Source organism: Acinonyx jubatus, chromosome D2 (genome assembly GCF_027475565.1).
Source record: "Acinonyx jubatus isolate Ajub_Pintada_27869175 chromosome D2, VMU_Ajub_asm_v1.0, whole genome shotgun sequence".
Lineage (NCBI taxonomy): Eukaryota > Metazoa > Chordata > Mammalia > Carnivora > Felidae > Acinonyx > Acinonyx jubatus.
Window position 1 is genome coordinate 13885800 of NC_069393.1, and position 22278 is coordinate 13908077.

At 39.3% G+C, this 22278-nt stretch overlaps 1 protein-coding gene across 4 annotated transcripts in view; it reads left to right on the forward strand.

The window, feature by feature from the left end:
• Positions 1 to 22278, forward strand: part of PRKG1 (protein kinase cGMP-dependent 1) — a 1240511-nt gene that overhangs the window by 1030482 nt on the left and 187751 nt on the right. For all 4 annotated transcript variants that reach the window (XM_027049866.2, XM_027049865.2, XM_027049867.2 and 1 more), the window contains exon 7: positions 2578 to 2672. In XM_027049866.2, the coding sequence (XP_026905667.1) occupies positions 2578 to 2672 (95 nt within the window). The remainder of the gene's footprint in view (positions 1 to 2577; positions 2673 to 22278) is intronic.

Genomic DNA, 22278 nt, shown 5'->3' on the forward strand with positions numbered 1-22278 from the left:
ACACCTATATTAATCTTTTTAAATGCAGATTTCCAAGTCCCAATAGATTAGAACCTCAAGAATGACAGTCAAGTAGGCCTTATTTTATTTTTCTCTTCCAAGCTTTTACTCAAATTCCAGTTAGTTAACATACAGTGTGATGTTAGTTTTGCATGGTTCCCCCTTTCTCCACATCCTTGCCAACACCTGTTGTTTCTTGTGTTGTTGACTTTAGCCATTCTGACAGGTGTGAGGTGGTAACTCATTGGAGTTTTGATTTCTATTTCCCTGATGATCAGTGATGTTGAACATCTTTTCATGTGTTCGTCGGCCATCCGGATGTCTTCTTTGAAAAAACATCTATTAGTGTCTTCTGCCCATTTTTTAACTGGATTATTTTGTTTTTGGATGTTGAGTTTGATAAGTTCTTTATAGATTTTGGATACTAACCCTTTATCGGGTCATTTGCAAAAATTGTCTCCCATTCCATAGGCTGCCTTTTAGTTTTGTTGATTATTTCCTCCACCGTGAAGAAGGTTTTTATCTTGATGTAGTACCAATAGTTCATTTTTGCTTTTGTTTCCTTTGTCTTAGGAGACATATCTAATAAGTTCAGTAGCCTTTATTTTAAGTAAAGCCCCCTACCACAAAGTTTGAGAATCAATGCAGTAGTGTATTTCTATTCACATCTATAAAAGCTTTATCAGCATGCAAATGAGCATCTCTGTGATATAGCTTGGTTTAAGAGGGTTAAAAACTACATCCCCATGGTTTTGATACAGTGTGGAAAAGTAATCAAATGCATCAGTGGAGAATAATAATTGAATTCCCTCCACCTTGCACATACATTCTTAGTTACAAAAGTCCTGTTCTTTGTCATCTAATGTCTAAACTCAGAAACCCAAAGCATAGTATTTTTAAATGTGCTTAAGTGTCTAGCATTTTTTTAAGAAATTAATTTTTTCTGGGGCATCTGGGTGGCTCACGTGCTTAAATGTCCAACTGTTGAATTTGGCTCAGGTCATGATCTCCGGGTGCATGAGTTTAAGCCCCGTGTTGAGCTCTGCACTGACAGCCTGGAACCTCCTTGGGATCCTCTGTCTTCCTTTTTCCCTGCTCCTCCCCCACTTGCTTTCTTTCTCAAAAATAAATAAACTTAAAACCTTACTGATTAAAAAAAAATGAATTTTTTCTACCACCTTACATTTTCCAGGTAGGTGAGTTTTAACTATTTAACCATTCTAGGTGAAACATAGCCAGTATTATGAATATTAGTAGAACCTGAGGGGGAAGTGAATTAAGTTACAGTTTCCTACATTTAGGTCTTCATTCATACAACAAACTCATTATTATTTTCCTTCTGTGGACACAAGTCCTTAGGGGCCAAGATATCTTGTTTGGGCAATAAAGTTTTTCCGTTCAAACAACTTACAGCTCTTGGGCACCTGGGTAGCTCAGTTGGTTGAGTGTCTGACTCTATTTCAGCTCAGGTCATGATCCCAGGGTTGTGGGATTGAGCCTTGGGTAGTGGTCCACACTGAGCATGGAGTCTGCTTAAGGCGCTCTCTTGTGGGTCACCTGGTTGGCTCAGTAGGTTAAGCGATGGAGTCTTGGTTTTGACTCCGGCTATGATCTCATAGTTTGTGAGACTGAGCCCCGTGTTGGACTCTGTGCTGTCAGTGCAGAGCCTGCTTGGGATTTTCCCTCTCTCTCTGCTCCTCCCCTGCTGTCTCACTCTCTCTCAAATAAACATTTAAAAAAATTCTGCTCCTCTTCCCTACTCATCAGCACTTTCTCTCTAAAATAAAAATCAAAAAAATAGAAAAAAAACTTACAGCTCTTTATTAGGTGAAAACTGAATTTTATTAGTTTTAAAAACTGAAATCCTACTGAACAAAGCATGTGGACCTTAAGGACTGTCTTGGGTTAGGGACCTCTAAAAAGGCTTCATTAACCTGTGAGTGGAAGAGACAAGCGTGTCTTTGTGGAATGGGGACGTGCATGAGAGGTGTGTAGAAAGACGTTTACTGCAGCAAAAACAATATAAACGTCCACCTGTAAGGAAATGGATGAGTAAACAGAGAATGGAAAAAGGCCCTGGAACATGAAAATGAATGGACTAGATTCATATCTAAGAGCATGGAACAAGTAATAAAACAATGTTAAGGGGAAAAAAAATGTAAGTTGCATACTTACATTTATCTTACAGTAAGATACATACTGTATTATGCTATGCATGTTTTTTAAAAACCCAAACACATAAACACATTACAGAAGGTTGGAGGAAGGCTCACTTAATTTTTCATAGTGCTTGCCTCACAGGAGGTAGGAAACAAGAACGGGAATGAGAATTAAGTGAAATTCAGATTTCTGGATAATTTATTACTTCTTGAAAACAGCTCGAAACAGCCTAACAGTATTTGATGGGCATTTCTTGTGATGTGCATGGACATTTGTGAAATTGTGTTGGTCCTTTTCGTGGTAATGTATGCGTTTTCTTTAAAAGTGGAAACAAGTAGAATTAACATCATCGGTTAGTGTTCATTTGATCAATCCGTGTGTGCAGTGGATAGAGACTTTTATTGTTTCCCTTTGCAGGTAAATGTCACTCGGGAAGACTCACCAAGTGAAGACCCGGTCTTCCTTAGAACTTTAGGGAAAGGAGACTGGTTTGGAGAGAAGGCCTTGCAAGGGTGAGTAGATCACATCGGACACGGTTTTGGTTTGCGCATGACATAAATTCCTGTCTTAAATATTGAGCTTCTAGCAAAAGAGGCCCTTTAATTAGTGTTTATCCTAATACCAGACACAGAGGCTTAATAATCGTTTTTATTTATTTCCATGTGGACTTGTAATGCATTTACATAGGCTTTAAGATAAATGGATTAGCTTCTGTAGTATAACGTTTTTACAGTAATGGAAAAATTTCCTAGCTTTGTGCTCAGTAACCACAATCTCTATAAAGACTCTAAAAGGGAGGGAAAAGTCTCTGCTAAGCTTACTTTGTGCGGTAGTTTTGCTCAGAATCCTAGGAAGGTGATTGGTTGAGAATTTGGAAATCCCTGAACCGACTGTACAAACCAAGGATCAGAAGGCAGTGGAGACTGGCTGGGATTCACGTCTGGGTAGTGGTTGTCCTCCCGGTGGTGGAGATAATGCACATGAACATTAACCATGGATGGACCCAGAGACGTATATTGCAAGGTCCCGGAAATTCTACTTGTAAAGCCTCGAGAAGCAAGCACTTGGGATTTCTTCCCACCTACTATGGAAGAAAAACCCAGTTGATTTTGGGCTACACATTTTGCAGAATGCATGACAAATTTGGCAGATATATTTGGGTATTCTCTTCTTGTTTTCCAATAAACAACACACCTGAATTATCAGTATATATAGATGAGACTTTTCAAAACTCATGTGTATACACACATACACACACACATACATACTTGAATCAGAAATAACCAATAAACTTTTATTTTGGTATCAAATTCCAGGTGCAGGAGCGTCTGCTAGAGAGGAACCGCAATAGGCTGTAATTCGTTCCCAAAATATTTGGAACACTGAGTTTTGCTTCCATTTCAAATTATGCCTTCTTTTAAAAATTACATTAGAAGCATTTTGTTTAAGATTGCTATGAAGAAATAACTCAGGGAGTTTTAATTTTTAAGCCACAATCACAGAGCAACTTTTCTTTTTCTGTTCCCACCCTTTCACAGCTATAGACATGAAACGGATCTGATAAGTCCTCCTAAGTACACCACATTAGCTAATGAAGATTCAGAACCACATAGAACTAAATGCATTTGACTTTCTTTTTTTCTTTTCTTGTATGCGGTTCATTTGATCCTTATCTGATGAGCATGTACTTCCCGTTCGCTTTTTTCCAACAGCAAAGTCGGAAGAAATACCATATTCACTATACACGCACAAAAGAATGCGATAGGCACTAGCTTTTCAGTATAACGGGCAGAGACAGCATTGGTACTTGAATGTTTCTTTCCCTTGATTATGTGTAGAGGATGCTACAGAATAATGCCACCTGATTCCTTTGGTCCAAGATTAAATGCCTGTGTGAAAAACGTCATTTCCAAAAGAGTCAAAGAAACAGAAACATTTTCAATCGTCTCTGATTGAGATCACAAGTGGAACACCAGACAATAAAACATAACTGGAAATTGACAGATTTCCTCTTGTTAGCTTATTGCCACTGAATTTTGGTGCCAATTAAAGAAAGCTTCGGTGGTGGTAACCCCTTCCTAGAATGTGTCTTAAGAAGTGACCCTGAAAAAAAAAAAAAAAAGAAGTGACCCTGAAGATACAGTTGATGGAAAAGTTACCAAATTTTCTCTGAGGTCAACATTTAATGGTATTCCGTCTAGACTGAATTCATTCTAGCATATAGCTATTCTCGTGAACTTTTTGGTGCCAAATTCTCTTTTGTCCGTATTCAGTCCTCCGTACACTGTCTCCTCACCCCCGCTGTCACCCTACACCCCCTCTCTCCCCCAGCAGTTTCTTTCTTTCTTGTGCCCTTTGCTCTTACTTTCTCGCTACTCAGCCCGACTTTCTCAGCCTCCTCTAAGTGCCCTCTTACATGTCACCAGGGGTTTGCTACTTGCATCAGAGTATGCTCTTTCTTTTCTGTCTGGTCTTTTCTGTCGCTTCTCAGCCATAGTTTTACTCTGCGGACCACCCCTTCCTTTTTCAAATTCCCCTTCCTTTGGATCCTTGTCACTGTTAGCACTTCTTAGAATTTCTCATGTGATTTCCATTCATCAATGTTTTGTTCTCACTTCTCTTTATTACATACATCTTATGGCTGCGTGTTGCCTTGATGAGAAGAAGTCCATATACTTACATTCTGATTTGGGCTCAGTATCTGGTACTTTTCAGATACTCAACATGCATTTACTGAATGAATGAATGAATGAATGAATGAACGAACAAACAAACAAATGAGCCTCTCTCTAATGATGCCTAATCAGGTAATCTCTTCTTGGTATTGGTCACTTTCTCTGCTTGGATCTGTTTGGCAATGGGGAAAGGGTTATGAACTCACTTGTCTACAAGGGTTGCAGGCTGGTAATGTAAATGAGTAAAGTGAGGTGGGTAAGTAGAAGCCCTTACGTCAAGAGTACAGCAATTACTGAACACTAGCTCGTTGCTACAGTTTTTTAAGCAGAAAAAAACTTAGGTTTTGGGAAAACAAATATGAAATGTGATTTTGTAACTTGATTAAAAAAAAAAAAGCTCTGCAAGCAAAAAACAAAGCAAAACAACAACAACAACAAAACACTTCTGCAAACGATTTGACCTGTGAGCTGCCATTTTGTGATTTCTATCTATCTAAATTCAGTAAAGGAAGCCTATTAGGTTAACCCTTCTTATTTCCTTATTTTTTTTTAATGTTTTGATGTCCCATAGGTGTAACCTGTTTTTCACCCTGAGTATCTGTGTTCCTTTTTGATCTTTTCTTTGAGTTTCATTGTTGCACACAAGAAACTCTAACCGTTCACAAATCAGATTGATTTGTTTTACTTGTTTCCCTCTAAAAACTGTAAAATTTTATGTTACTTTGAGATAGAAAATCTTCTGGGTACTATGTATCCTTTTGAGTAATAGCTATGCTTCTTGGCAAATCATATCATTTTTATATTTGGAAGAAAGATTACGTAGTCAGCGATCTCTGTGTGTCCATAACAGCTTTTCAGATCATTGTTTTCACTCATGTAAAATTTATACATACTGGGAATTGTTGCTTTATTTTTTCAAGGATGTCCAGCAGACCATTAAAATACTGGTAATTTTGACATGAATTTTTGACCATTATTTTTAAATTTTAGTGTGCCTAATTATGAGTACTGGGTAAGCCCATGGTAGATAATTGAATGACAAAGCTGCGCTGTGACCTTGGCCCCCTGACTCCAGAACTTGGCTTTCGAGTTCTGCCTGTAGAAGTAACAAGCTCCATTTCCTTGTTCTCTGGAGACAGTCGAGTCATAGATATGATACAATCTATATCATCAACATCCATTAACCCCATTAACCAATAGCATCTCATTACCGGAAGTATTGAAGTCATGGATTGCTTTCACTTTTGTTGGTTGACATGAAGCAAATTATTCTGTATTCTTTGGCTCACTCACTATTTTTTTTTTTTTTTGGCCATGATAATAGTTTTTCCACACCAGAGAGAGGGCAAAATGTTGTACTTTTGACAGAAGTGCTCTTTCCTTATGTACACGAAAACTACACTTGTGTTTAAGTTAAGTTACTGCAGGTGTAGTCCAGTAACTCATTAGTCAGTCCATCCCACTCTGACTCACTGTGGCTTCAAGCTCTACACCTGACTCGAAACCACGCAGAATCCACACAGGCATCAGATGGTGTCATATTCTAAGCCACACCCACACTTTGCATCAGAGGTAATAGGAAAAAAACCTAAGACTCAGTGGAACCTGACAGATGGGGCTGAGCTCCCATTGCCCCTTGCCCCCTGCCCCCTGACATTTGAGTCTCCAGCGTGGCATGTGGGTAAGAGTTCAAGCTCAGAAATCAGTCGACATGGGTTAGGGTCCACTTGTCACTGACAGATCATGAGACCCTCAGAGGTTCTCCTGTAATCAGAAATGGAGGTGGTGATTATACCTGACTCTTTTTTTGATCGTTGAGAGGAATAATCAAGGGGATTGTTATAAAGCATTTGAATGAGTGCCTAGAATTTAAATTACGCTCAAAGAAAGTTAGCTGCTGTCATCAGTGCTGCCACCATCTTGTTTCCACTGTCATTAGCAATAGCCTCAGCGCGGTGATCCCTGTCCCCGTCGTCATTCCAAGAAGGCTCTGTTACTTCTTGGCCAGAGTTTAGAATGCTTGGTATAATTGGCATAGCATTACATGTGGGGTCAACCAGTCACCGATTATATAACTCTGAGCAAGCCAGTTAACCTCTCTGGGTCTCTGGTTCTGAATTTGTAAACTGAGACCATTGAACTAGATGATCTCTAGCTTTCCTTAGGTCACAGCCTCCGCTTCCCTTGGGATTTTGCCTCTTTACAGCTGGAACAGACCACTGGATGCCAAATGCAGCCCTGTGCCACCCTGTTAAATGGTGGCATTTAATAACAGGCCACTGCCAGAGGGCCCTTCCCTCCAGGAACCCTCCTAGCTATTTCCAGTCTTCTGAACACCATTGCCACGTGCTAGGTCTGTCCTTGTTGATGGAAAAAAGAAGCAGCCATTTCTGTATTTCCCCAGATTCTTCCCTCAAGGACCATGATCTTGGGAAGGTGAATTGACATTTCTGAACCTGTTTTCCCCCATCTCTCTTTTGTTAATTAATAAAATGATAGCCCATCAAAGGATAGAATACTGGATAGTGCACTTCAATACTTTGCCATATTTGAATCTGATCATTATTCATGTGTTTATTTGGAAATAAAACATGATAGATACAATTCAAGGCTCTTTGGTATCCTGGTCATTCTTTCCCTCCCACCATCATCTCTTGAGGTTGGCCATGTACACCCTCACTGCTTATGTGTCTATAATTTATTATATATATTTTATTCATACATGTACGTAAGCGTATCTTATTTGTCTTAAATTTTTACACATCTGAAATCTCTCTTTGATTTTGCATCAATATGTCATTTTTCTTTCTTTTCCTTCTGTCATGCGAATTGCATTTCTGCCATCCCTTATTTAGAAATTTTCCCTTTTTCTATTTTAATGATTAACTTTAGATTTGTAATAGGTATAGCTAGTATGTAATGTTCACCGTTGCTCTGTCCTTCTCTTGAATGATACAAGGATTCTCCTGTGTTCAAACCACTCATACCATTTTCTCTCTAGTTTTCTAGGCTATGACTCCACCTGGTTGGTAAATCCTTAGGTATTAGTCATTATTGTGACTAATTAGTCATTATTATGACTAATTAGTCATTATTATACCAGCGCACACATTCCTTTTGGGTTTATTCTTTAATAGCTGTTCATAGATTATCTGTTTACACTTTCTGCCTTTGCCTATATGTGCCCTGGGCTGTGCATAGAAATCTAGGTTAAAATTTATTTATCCTCAGCATTTTAAAGCAAGTTGGTTGTCTTCTGGCATCCATAGTGTGCAGTGAGTCAAATCACTGTTCCTTTGTAGGTCGTGTGCCTTTTTCTTTGGTCGCTATCTCTTTGTCTTTGATGTTGTGCACTTTTTCCTACATTGTCTAGAGGCAGATATGTTTTCTTTTCCTTCATATCACTCTTTGTATTCTTTGGTCCTGAGAATATAGTTTTCCTCAATTCTAGAAAATTCTAAGCATTATCTCTGCATACTTTCTTTCACCCCCCTTTCTCTTAATCTCTCACTTGGGGGTTCCCTATGTTCCAGGTTTCTTTTTTTTTTTTTTCAACGTTTATTTATTTTTGGGACAGAGAGAGACAGAGCATGAACGGGGGAGGGGCAGAGAGAGAGGGAGACACAGAATCGGAAACAGGCTCCAGGCTCTGAGCCATCAGCCCAGAGCCTGATGCGGGGCTCGAACTCACGGACCGTGAGATCATGACCTGGCTGAAGTCGGACGCTCAACCGACTGCACCACCCAGGCGCCCCCCTATGTTCCAGGTTTCAACTCCTCACTGTACCATTCTTGCCTTATTTTCTCATGTCTGTATCTTCTTGCTCTGTATCATTCCTTGTTGCCTTTGTGATGGGATCTGGGCAATTCTCTCCCTTCACCTGCATCAAGTCTTAAATTCGACCCATCCACCGAGGAGTTTCCCAGTGATTAGTTTTTAAATATGACTTTTAGAAGTTCAGCTTGGCACACCACAGTGGTTAGTGAGCTCTGCCATGAGACTGCCTGGGTTTGCATCCCAGCCCTTCCATTTATAAGATGTGTGATCTTGTTTCCCTTCATTTCTTTGTAGTTCAGATTCATGGTTTGTAAAATGGGACTAATCGTACCTGGCTACATACAGTTGGTCATTAATAAGCCAAGTAATGTATACAGCATGTATGTTAGAATGATAATAATAAACTGATATTCATTAGATAAGTAAATCATGTTAGCTGTGCATAGTGATCTGTCTTCATGTCTGTCTGTATTATTTCCTGTTTATATTTTCTTTTGTTTTATTATTTTTAAGCTATTATTTGATATTTTGTTACTTTCACTTTGATGTATAGATCCTAACATTTCTTATATCTGCAGACCCTTCCTGTTTTATTGCGTGGCTTATTATAGCTTGGGGAGGTTTCGCTTCATTTTTGTTTGTCTTTTTGCTCTCCCACTTTGAGCGGAGCTGGTAGACTGACAGACTCCCTGGGGCCGGGGCCATGTCTTCATGGCTATTTCATTTTTGCCTTCACGAGGATGGGCTTCAGCTTCATGTCCTTGTACCATGAAGATAGGAGAGAGATCTCATGTCCCAGTTGTTAGGCTTGGGTTTCTGTTTCTCTCAGGGAAAATCTCTTGGGCCAACAGAGAGAGAGTGAGCACTTTTCTTTTACCTCCTTCCCTCCCTTCCTCCTTCCTTCATTCCTTCCTTCTTTTTTTCATTTTAATTCCCAGGTAGTTAACATACAGTGTTATATTAGTTTTGGGTGTATAGTGTAGCAATTAAGCAATTCTGTACATTACTACAAACCTTATACATACATACACGCACTATATGTTACACCATAAATGTATTCTTAATACACATCGCCTGTTTCACTGATTTCTCCCACTACCCACCTCTCCTCTGGTACCCAGTTTGTTCTCTATAAATAACAGTCTATTTCCTGGTTTGCTTCTTTGTACATTGGTTTTGTTTTGTTTTGTTTTGTTTTGTTTTGTTTTGTTTTCCACATATGAGTAAAATTAGATGGTATTTATCTTTCTCTGACTGACATATTTCACTTGGCCTTATACCCTCTAGATCCATCCATGTTGTTGTGACTGGCAAGGTTTCATTCTTTTTCTGGCTGTGTAATATTCCATTGTAACACACACACACACACACACACACACTCACACACACTCACACACACTTAACATCTTTATCCTTTCATCTAGCATTGGATACTTGGGTTGCTTCCATATTTGGCTATTTTCAAACAATGCTACAATAAACAGAGGGGTACATTATATCTTTACAAATTGGTGTTTTTGTTTTTATTGGGTAAATACAAGTAGTGAGATTACTGGATCGTATGGTAATTCTGTTTTAATTTTTTGAAGAACCTCCATACCGTTTTCCACAGTGGCTGCACCAGGTTGCATTTCTACCAACAGTGCCCAAGAGTTCCTTTTTCTCCACATCCCTGTCCAACTTGTTGTTTCTTGTGGTTTTGATTTTAGCCATTCTGACAGATGTGAGGTGATATCTCATTGCAGCTTTGATTTGCATTTCCCTGATGAGTGATGTTGAGCATCTTTTCACATGTCTGTTGGCCATCTGGATGTCTTTTTTGGAGAAATGTCTATTTATGTCTTGTGCCCATTTTTAATTGCATTATTTGCTTTATATGTGTTGAGTTGTATAAATTCCTTATATATTTCAGATATGAACCCTTTATCAGATATGTCATTTGCAAATTATCTTCTCCTATTCAGTAGATTGTCTTTTAGTTTTGTTGATTGTTTCCTTTGCTGTGCAGAAACTTTTTCTTTTGATGTAGTCCCAGTGGTTCACTTTTGCTTTTGTTTCCCTCACCTCAAGACATATTTAGAAAAATGTTACTGCAGCCAATGTCAGCAAAATTACTGCCTGGGTTCTCTTCTAGCGTTTTTATAGTTTCAGGTCTCACCTTTAGGTGAGTTTAGGTCTTGAATACTTTTTGAGTTTATTTTTGTGTATGGTGTAAGAAATTGGCCCAATTTCATTCATGTAGCTGTCCAGTTTGTCTCTTTGTTGAAGAGACTTTGTCCTGTTGTATATTTTTGCCTTCTTTGTCAAAAATTTGACCATAAATGGTGGATTTATTTCTGGGTTCTCTACTCTGTTCCATTGACCTGTATGTCTGTTTTTGTGCCAGTACCATACTATTTTGATTACTACAGATTTGGATTATATCTTGAAATCTGGGATTGTGATACCTCCTGCTTTATTGTTCTTCTCAACATTGCTTTGGCTATTTGGGGTCTTTTGTGGTTGCATGCAAATTTTAGGATTATGTTTTCTAGTTCTGTGGAAAATGCTGTTGGGATTTTGATAGGGATTGTATTAAATCTCTTTTGGTAATATGGACATTTTGACAATATTGGTTCTTCCAATCTATGAGCACAGAATTACTTGCCATTTGTCTGTGTCATCTTCAGTTTCTTTCATCATTGTTTTAGAGTTTCCAGAGTACAGGTCTTTCACTTCTTAGGTTAAGTTTATTCTTTGGTATTTATTCTTTTTGGTTGTAAATGGGACTGTTTTATTCATTTCTTTTTCTGTTTCTTCATTATTAGTATATACAAATCTAATGGGTTTCTGCATATTTTGTATCTTGTGACCTTAGTAAATTCATTTATCAGTTCTAATAGTTTTTTTGGTGGAGTCTTTAGGGTTTTCTATATATAGTATCATGTTGTCTGCAAATGGGGAAAGTTTTACTTCTTCCGTACCAATTTGGATGCCTTTTATTTCTTTCTTTTGTCTGTTTGCTGCAGATAAGACTTCCAGTACTATGTTGAATAAAAGTGATGAGAGTGGACATCCTTGTCTTGTTCCTGATTTTAAGGGAAAAGCTCTCGGTTTTTTACCATTGAGTATGATGTTAGCTGTGGATTTTTCATATATGACCTTTATTATGTTGAGGTATGTTCCCTAAACTGGCTTTGTTTAGGGTCTTTCCTCCTCATGATGGAAGTTGTACTTTGTCACACTCTTGTTCTGTATCTATTGAAATTATGATAGGGTTTTTATTATTTCTTTTGTTGATGTGCTGCATCCTGGGAATAAATCCTACTTGATCGTGGTAATGGCACTTATATTATTGGATTCGATTTGCTAATACTTTGAGGACTTTTGCATGTATGTTTATCAGAGATACTGGTCTGTAGTTCTCTCTTTTTTTTTTTTGTAGCGTCTTTATCCGGGTTTGGTATCCAGGATAATGCTGGCCTGGTAGAATGATTTTGGAAGCTTTCCTTCTTCTTCTATTTTTGGAATAGTTTGAGAAGAACAAGTATTAACTCTTCTTTAAATGTTTGGTCAAATTCACCTGTGAAACCATCTGGTCCTGGACTTTGGTTTATTGGGAGTTTATTACTGATTCAATTTCATTGCTAGTAATTAATCTGTTCCAATTTTCTCTTTATTCCTGATTCACTTTTGGGAGGTTATGTTTCTAGTTATGTATCCATTTCTTTTAGGTTGTCCAATTTGTTGGTATATAATTTTTCATAATATTCTCTTATAATCCTTTATATTTCTGTGATTCGGTCATTATTTATCCTCTTTTGTTTCTGACTTTGTTTGAGCCATCTTCTTCCTCCTCCTCTTTTGTTGAATCTGGCTAGACATTTATCAATTATGTTGCTCTTTTCAAAGAAACAGTTCCTGGTTTCATTAATCTGCTATATTGGTGGGGTGTTTTTTTAGTTTCTGTTTCATTTATTTCTGCTCAAATCATTATTATTTTTCTTGCTTCTATTGGTTTTAGGTCTTGTTTGTTCTTTTTCCAGCTCCTTTAGATGTAAGGTTAGGTTGTTTGATGAGATTTTTCTTGCTTCTTGAGGTAGACCTGTATTGCTATAAACTTCCCTCTTAGAACAGTTTTTGCTACATTCCAAAGGTTTTGGACCATTGTGTTTTCATTTTCATTTCTATGTAATTTTTTATTTCTTCTTTTATTTCTTGGCTGGCCCATTCATTGTTTAGTAGCATCTTATTTAACTTCCATGTATTTGTGTTCTTTCCAGATTTTTTCTTGTAGTTGATTTCTAGTTTTCTAGAATTGTGGTCAGAAAAGATGTGTGATATGACTTTGATCTTTTTGAATTTGTTGAGACTTGTGCCCTAAAATGTGATGTATTCTGGAGAATGTTCCATGGGCGCTTGAACAGCATGTGTATTCCACTGTGTTAGGATGGAGTGTTTTGAATGTATCTCTTAGATGCATCTGATCCAGTGTATTATTCAAAGCCACTGTTTTCCTTTTTGATTTTATGTTTGGATGATTTCTCCACTGTTGTAAGTGAAGTGTCAAGTCTCCTACTGTTACTGTATTACTATTATTACTTCCTGTATGTTTGTTAAGAGGTGCTTTATGCATTTGGGTACTTTCATGTTGGGTACGTAAATACTTACTCTTGTTTTCTTGTTGGATTGTCCCCTTTATAATTATGTAGTGTCCTCCTTTGTCTCTTGTTACAGTCTTTGTTTTAAAGTCAATTTTGTCTAATGTAAGTATTGCTACTCCAGCTTTCTTTTCACTGCTGTTTGCATAAGTGCTTTTCCACCCCCTTCTCTTTCAGTCTCCATGTGTCTCTTCTTTCTGAAATGCATCCAGAGAGAGTTATTTCTAAAGCTTATGGCTCATGTTTAGAAATACTCTGGAACTTTGGCTGTGTGAAGGGCTTCGTCCCATTTGCTATCTTGATTGGGCCATAGTCAGCCTTCTCCACCCATCCCCATGGGCTCTCCTGTCCAGCTCCAGCTCATTTCTCCAACCTAGGCCCCTTCTCTTTGCATAGTGCTGGAGATTTGCAGGGGTTTTGTTTTGTTTCTTCTGTCTTAGTGATGATTATAATTAGTTAGCAAAGATTCTTCTTTTGAGAATTGAATTGGTAATCCATGTAAGATGTAGCAGACTATCCAGTGGGATTTTTCCTGTTATCTTGGATCTGTGGCTAAGGTTCAAAGCTAAAAAACTGCCAGTAGGTAGGGCCAATTCTTCTGTAGAGCTGACTGGGAAGAACCAAAATCACTTTATTGGTACCACTGCTCCATCCGCAAGATGGCCTGTTGGGGAGAGCAGTATTGATCAAAAGAAGTTGTTTTCTCTGTTTTTGGGCGCTAGCTTACTTTGATGTTGAGAATTTGCAGGTAAACAGGCCATTAAACTAGAGTGTGCTGAGTGATACTGTGGCAGAAGCCCACAGTGCCATAGCCACATTACCATATCTGTATCGCTATCCTAAAACTTTTTCCTGGGTTCCAGACCCAGTTTCCCATGGGGCCTGCCCACTTAGATATCGCTCAGATACCTCAAATGGTGCTTGGGCAAATACACTCACATTGTCTCTCTTCCCAAGCAAATCTCTGCCAAGCAGTCTCTTGTAATAACTGCTTTGCAAACCAGAAATTTGGGCATCATCCCTGACTCTTTCCTCTCTTGACATCCCTATACCACTGATCGCTAATCCTGTTGACTGTGCCTTCTAAGTAATTATCAACATCACCTTTGTCTTGTTTTCGCTGCCCCTGTTCTGATTAGTGCCCCCATGATGTGGTGTCAGCTGGACTAATGTTGTTCCTCCCAATTGGTCACCCTGTGTACAGTGTTGCGTACCTTGCATCAACTCCACTTACTATGGTTATGACACTTTCTCATTATTAATTTTGACGGGGGCCATAATAAGTTACTGCAAATTGAGAGCCTTAAAACAATAGAATTTTACTCTTTAATAATTCTGGAGGCTATCAATCCAAAATACAGGTGTCACCATGGCCATGTTTTCTCTGAAAGCTCTGGGGAAGAATCTGTTCCATGCCTCCTTCCTAGCTTCTGGTGGTTGTCAGCAATATTTGGCATCGTTGCCACATGGCTTCATCATTTCAATTTCTGCTTCTGTCTTCCCATGGCTGTCTCCCCTCTGTGTGTGTCTTTGTTTCAAAATCTTTCTCTTTTTACAAGGACAGTAGTCATTGAATTTAGGGCCAACCCTAATCCAATATGGCAGCATCTTAACCTGATTATGTCTGCAAGGACCATATTTCCAAATAAGCTCACGTTCACACGTTCTGGAGCTTAGGACTTTAACATTGCATTTGGGGGAACACAGTTCAACCCACAACATTCTCTGCAACAAATGGGTTCCTGTCACTTTTCCTTCTCAAGGGCTCCCTGTGATGCCCCCAGCTGGGAGGTCTGTTCTTGTATTACCCCTGCAGTCTCATCCCCCACATGCCCGCCTCATGATCTGTGCTCTGGTCATACTGAGATCTCCAGTGTCCCCATCATCCCTATGATATAGTTTAGTTTTAGGCATTTTCCACTGAATGATCTTTTATGATTATAGTCCCTCCTGGCATGGATGAATAACTAAACTTATAATAAGCCCCAAGTGGGATATTAAAAACTGGCAGCCTAGCACAGCACAGAGCCTAAGTGTTCAGGCATATAGAAGCTGTCTGTTCCTCTGAAGTCATTTATTACTCATGATAGGTACATATCCTCTTACATCTTGACATAAAGATACCTGGGATACAGTGGTCCATTAGGTTTTGATGTCAAGGACCCCATCAGAGGATTGATGTAAATCACATCTTGGTTTAATATAAATATTAATATAAAATATTAATATACAATGTTAATATAATATAAAATATACACACACATCCCCCCACACGCATATGCACAACTCTTTCCCACACACACGTCCTAAATTATAGATATTAGCATGCAAATGCCTCTGGCCTAGCTTCCACAGACAATAATGAAGATAATCAACGAAATTCAAACACATGATCTTTGAACTTCTCTGAAAACACCTTCCCCTGGAATATAAAGTTAGTTGCACGAAATAGTATTTTGTTGTTGTTTCTTGAATTTATCTGATAATCTTATTAATACTTTAGCCCACACTGTAGATTCAAATATTGTTAGTGGTTGATTTAGCTTAGTATAACTGTCAGTCACTGATCAGCAACCCAAGATATGTTAGTTTTAGGTAAATTAAGAAATAGATTGTTTAGAAAAATCCTGTTAAATGCAAGGGGATTTATAAAAGAGGACTTCCATGGTAGATGAAGGCTTTATGCCTGTGTATATGAGCGATTGTTTACATAAAAGGGATCAGATTTTCGTAGATGGTTGGGGAAACATCAGGGTGTCTCAGTATTTTCCTATAAAATGACTTTCTTTATCCCTACTGCCTTAAATATAAGGTCGTTTTCAATGCTGGAAATTGAGCTACTTACAAAACAATTCAGTCCCTCATTGTTATTGTCCAACATGCCATTCAGACAAATAATTTCCTTTAGGTGCCACAAGATAAGAAAATATAATGTAAATTTGAAAATCTCTTCAAAAACAGATACAAAATGTTTCATTTGAAGTTAATGTTCTTGTTAATGAACTTGGCTCGTGTTTTGTGTCTCTGTCATTTTTATTCCTTCCAAGTCTAGATGATTGCTTCTTCATTTTTCTTTCATACAGGGTAGAAGAAAAATGACTTGTTATAAATCATACTTTGAGTAGGCAACAAAGATTTTAATTGCTTAGACTCATTGTTATTATTCTAATCACTTGCGATGCCTGAAAAAAAAATGTTTGAAAGCACTCTGAATATTCTTGCCAAAAACTATCTTTGAACGTAACGTTTACTCGGGTGTTCTGATGAAGGCTGCGCCACACGAAATGAGCATTTCCAGCTATGTTTGGCCTCACATTGTTCTCATGCCTCATTCATATGGTGAAATGTGAGTGGGAGTATTTCAGAAAAAAATATGCTGTGTGGTAACTGTCTTACCCCATACTCCAAGCATTAGGGCGAGTACAATTTAGGACATTTTAAATAGTGTTTAAAGAGCTTGTCACAGTTTTGGAGGCTGGATGTTGGAGATCGGGGTGCAGCATAGTTGGGTTCTTGGGAGGACTTTTCTTGTGGCTTGTATGTGACTGCTTCTCGTTTTGTGCTCACATGGCATTTCCTTGGTCGTGTGCATGTGGGGACAGAGTGCAAGCTCTCTGGTGGCTTATAAAACCTCCACCCTTATGACATCATCTAAACCTAAGTATCTCCCAAAAGCTCCATCGGATAGCATCATATTGGAGGTTAGGGTTCCAACACATGAGCTGAGTCCTTACCATTGACCGGTTGATTCTCCACAGCAGTCTGAAGGCAATTCGCTAAGAAAGGTCAACATTTTCTACAAGTGGTGTTAAAACAATTGAATATCCATTAAGTTAAAAAAAAAAATTGGCCCTCTACATGAACCGTGTATGGAAATTCAGTTAAAATCTATCCTAACCAAAATTATAAAGTCTTTAAGAGGAAAATAGGAGATGAATGTTGAGAACTTTTGTTTAATGTTGAAGAATGTTGATGAATGTTAAGCACTTTTGTTTAATATATCATAGCAAAACATCCATAAAAGTGGAAAATTGGGCATCATTGAAATTAAGAATTTCTATTCTTGAAAAGAAACATTATTAGGAGTAAGAAAATACTTTCTCTCCATAGACCCAGAGAAAATATTTGTGAAAGTAAATTATAACCTGAAAAAGGACTTGATTTCAGAATATATTAAGAAACTCTCAAATTTCTAATAAGAAAACAAAAAAGCCAATTTTTAAAAGGCACCTGATTTGAACAGGTTATCTCCCCAATGAAGAGAAAATGATCATTAAAAAAGCAGGCAATCTTCTCATCATGATTTGTCATAGGGAAATGCAAATTAAAACCATGATGAAATAGGGGCGCCTGGGTGGCTCAGTTGGTTAAGTGTCCAACTTCGGCTCTGGTTGTGATCTTGCAGTTCGTGAGTTCGAGCCCCACGTCGGGCTCTGTGCTGACAGCTCAGAGCCTGGAGCCTGCTTCAGATTCTATGTCTCCCTCTCTCTCTGCTTCTCCCCTGTTCATGCTCTCTCTCTCTCAAAAATAGATAAAAATTAAAAAAAAAAAAACTATGATGAAATACTACTGTACAGCTATTAGAATGCCTAAGATTTAAGAGATTGACCATCCCGAGTGCTAAAGAGGATGTGGAGACAGAACTCCCATGCATGGCTAGTGGGAATGTAAAATGGTATGACCACTTCAGAAAACAGTTCGGCTGTTTCTTGAAACGTGAAACATATCACCTGCCATGTGCTCGGCTGTTCCATTCCTAGATATTTACATGAAAGGTTCTGTAAAGACAGAGACTTGGACAAAAACATTTACGACAGCGTTCTATATAACGGTCCCAAACTCGAAACAACCCAAATGTGTATCAGCTTTTGAATGGATAATCAAATCCTGGGCTAGCCATACAATGAAGTACTATGTAGTAGTAAACAGAATGAAGTTTTGATTTAGTCACTAATATAGAGGAATCTTAAAATCATGATAATGAGTGAAATAAGCCACATAAAAAGTACATACTGTATGATTCCATTTCTATACAACTAGAAAATGCCAGCTACTCTGTGGTCACAGAAAACAGAGTAGGGGTTACTGGGGATGGGGGTTGGCGGGATGCAGAGCTGATAAGGCGATGTCAGGAACCTTTGGGGAGGGTGCGTTATGCTCATTACCTTGGGTGCAATAATAGAATCGTGAGTGTCGGTAAATGTCGCAAGTTTTTAAATTGTGTACTTTAAACGTCCGCGGTTTATGTCAGTTTTATGTCAGTAAAACTGTTACAATGTTTTCAAACTCACTGAACAATCTGTGAGGTGTCCTGGATATAATCAAGTGTCAGCAAGGGACCTGCCAACTCTCCTGTGGGTCATTACCCACCCACCCCCACTCCGTGCTCCGAAGGCTCAGGGCTTCCACGTTCCTATTTGCAGAATGTCTGTTAATGACACTATGTTTCTGCAACCTCCTTTACCTCACTCGCCAGTACCAGGCGGTGTTAGGTAATGTATTTATGCAGCAAACCCTCTGACAGGAGTAGTGATGGAAAGTCCCGCGGTGGAGTTTGCACACGTCAAGTGATCGGTTACCCAAAGCATGCAGGCAAGGATAAGCCAAAAGGATCTTGGCTTTGGGAATTGGTTTTTGGCTGTGTGTTAGTCTCTGGTCGATTTAGACTCTGTGATTATCAGTCTGGAAGGCAGAGGGCAGACAGAATTTACTCCTGAAGCGGCAGAATTACAAAAGGTGTTTATTCTCGTATTGCCTAAAGTCATCTGAACCAGTAGTGATCTCCTATCCCACACTAGGAAATGTAAGGGAAACTGTTAATTTAAACAGTTAAGCCAGTACACCTGTATGTTGCTGTTAAAGTGAGTTGTGCGTTGACTCTTAGCAAAAACTGTTTACTCTTTGACACTGAGGTATTTAAAGGTAAACCAGGCAGGGGTGCCTGGGGGGCTCAGTCGGTTAGGCGTCCAACTCTCGATTTCAGCTCAGGTCATGGTCTCACAGTTCATGAGATGGAGCCCTGAACCAGGCTCCGTGCTGTCGGCGTGGAGCCTGCTCGGGGTTCTCTATCTCTCTCCTCTCTCTCTGCCCCTCTCCTGCTCCCCAGCACATCCTCTCTCTGTGTGTCAAAAATAAATAGATTGGCAAAAATAATAAAGGTAAACCAGGCAGATTTTCTGCCCTCTGAGGCATTGTGCCAAATACTCTCACATGCATTGTTTTGATAATTCTATCCTTAGTCCCTGTTAGCCCCGTTCCACATGTGAGAAAACTGGAGGCTCGGTGAGGTTAAGTAGCCTGTGCAAGGTGAAAACGCTAATAAGCAGAGAAGCTGGGATTCCAGTCCAACGAACTCCCTGTGGTCTTTTAGCCCTTGCCCCATACTGTGGAAACATGCACCAGTGACCAGACTGGGCAGGACGGGCGGTGTGGGGGCTTCTTGATACAAGGCAGTGTCATTTCATGGCCGGCTCCCTTTCCTGCTCCCTTTCCACAGGATGTGGGGAAAAGCATGTAGCTGCCCTTGCCCCACCCCTGTTCTTCGTTCTTCTTCTATTGAGGTATTCAGTGTATTTCTCCTCTACCCATCAACACGGTTTACGTGGCAGAGGCTCACTGTCATGTACATACTTGTGGTTTCATCTTGGCCTCAGCCCGTGTTTTCTGTTGATAACTGAACGTGACCGTGAAGATAACGCACCTATCTATCATGCCCCTTTCCCCTTCCGGCACTTCTAAAACTATCCTACAGCTCAGGTCTGTGGGTTTTGAGAGCTTATCCTGTAAGGTGTAATGGCTGTTCCTTTGTGTTCTAGAATATTCCTGAGTGCCTGATCTTAGTGGTGCCCTCAGGCTGACAGTAGCCTGGCACCCAGATGGCGGACTGCTTCTCTCACGGTCTACTCAACATCTTTGCTGCAGACCTGCTCCCCATATGGGGAAACACGTTGCTTTTAAAAGGAACATTTTCCACAAACATTCCATGAGAAGAATACAGGTTTTCTACCACCCCCATCCATATGCACTATTTCCCTTAGAAACATGGGTTTGCCATCTGGGAAAAGTAGAATTTTTTATTTTATTTTATGTTTTTGAATTTGTGTTCCCAGACAAAAATAGTCAGGAATTGTAAATGTGGACCTGAATATTTTTAAAAGAATCATAAATTATTTCAAAAAATTTTTTTAATGTTTTTATTTACTTTTGAGAGACAGAGACAGAGAAAGAGGGTGAGCAGGAGAGGGTCACAGAGAGAGAGAGGGAGACATAGAATCTGAAGCAGGCTCCAGGCTCTGAGCTATCAGCACAGAGCTTGATGTGGGGCTCAAACTCACGAACCATGAGATCATGACCTGAGCCGAAGTCAGACGCTTAACCGAGTGAGCCACCCAGGCGCCCCTAATCATAAATTATTTTAAAAGTATCTGGAAAAAAAAATTGTTTGCTCCTAGACATACTCCAGAATAGTGAGGATTTGAGATCGTGGAAAAGTGTGGGTTTTAGAGCATTTTCTGATGTAACGTTGATATTTCATATCCGTCTTAGGTTCCTACATGACAGGTCACGCACTTTTGTAAGGTAACCCATGTTTTCCACTTTTCTCTGTGCCCCCGATAAGCACTGAGGACATTAATCCAGCTGGCATATACCTGGGACTACCATAGACCTTATTTATTTTTATTCATTTCCATTTTTAACTGGGAGTTTTATTCAGAAGAAGACTGGATAAATCATTCTATCACCAGCCACAAAAAAAAATCATTATTTTTCCATTTGCTAAAGCAGAATGAGTCATTAAGAATTGGAATATAAATCTTAAAATGTCTCCTTCTAGCAATGTCTAAATATCCTGGGAAGAGCTGCTTAGCTGAATGATTTTATTTAAAATGGCAACGCTATATGTGTTTGTGGAAAATGGGAAATAATTTTAAGTGATTGATGAGATCTTTTATATTTATAGTTTTATTGTTCGTTTCTAGGTTCAGAGAAAGAATCATGGATCTCTGTGTCTCCCCTAAGGAAAGAGTTGCATATACATCCAGGCAAATACTGTGGGAGATCAGTCTTGTCTAGAATTTTTATTTCTTTCTCAAATGCATTATTTTTCCTTGATGCAGATTCCTGTGTTAAGAATACCTTCATTCCTGTAGTCATCCGAGTTTGTAAGTTAAGGACCATCTCTGCACAAGCCTCTTCTCTGTTGTATCGCTCCTTCTGCATATTTGGACACATTTTATTTTCTGTTCTTCCATGGTATTTCTTGCATTCATTTCTTTCTGTGACTACTTCTCCCCCTGTAATACGGATCTTTTCTTTACCTGTAACTTACACTCTTGGATCGGTCTTTTTATTCATCATATCTTGATACATCATAAACACCACATCCCTAGGTCCAGGCACATAGGAACCTTGTTCTGGGGCCATTTCTGGAAGCTTAGCTGGTCCCATTCTGACCCTCCTTCATTGTGCTCTCTCCAAAGGCAAAAGAGTCCTCAGGGTCAGCGACATACGTCCAGCTGGAACTTGTACATCCCTTTCTAGTCCTTCCGGAGCCTGACACCCCTGACTTCCTTGTCCTACTGTGGCCTGGGAGGGTTCTTGCCTGAGTCTTTTCTAGTAGAAGTAGGTTACTCCAGCTGTGTGCCCTCAGGGGCAAGAGCGGCTATTTCCCTGGGGTGGAAGAAGGAAGTGTACATTACAGTAAAACTTTGGATTGAGACTAACTTGTTCTGCGAGTGTTCCACGAGATGAGCAAACGTCTCTAATACATTTTAACTTGATAAACGAGCGATGTCTTGCAGTAGGAGTAGCACATGACACCGAATGTCACATGATCACAACTGAACCATGGGTTCTTGAAACTCACTCTGATGTACAAGTGCTTTGCATTACAAGCATGTTTCTGGAATGACTTATGCTCACAAACCAAGGCTTTGCTCTATTTGGGTGTGTCGGCCTTTCATGGTTTGGCAGAAGGTAGGAGCAAGCTGGTAGATGGGAGACTCGGGCCACCTGGTGCCATGGT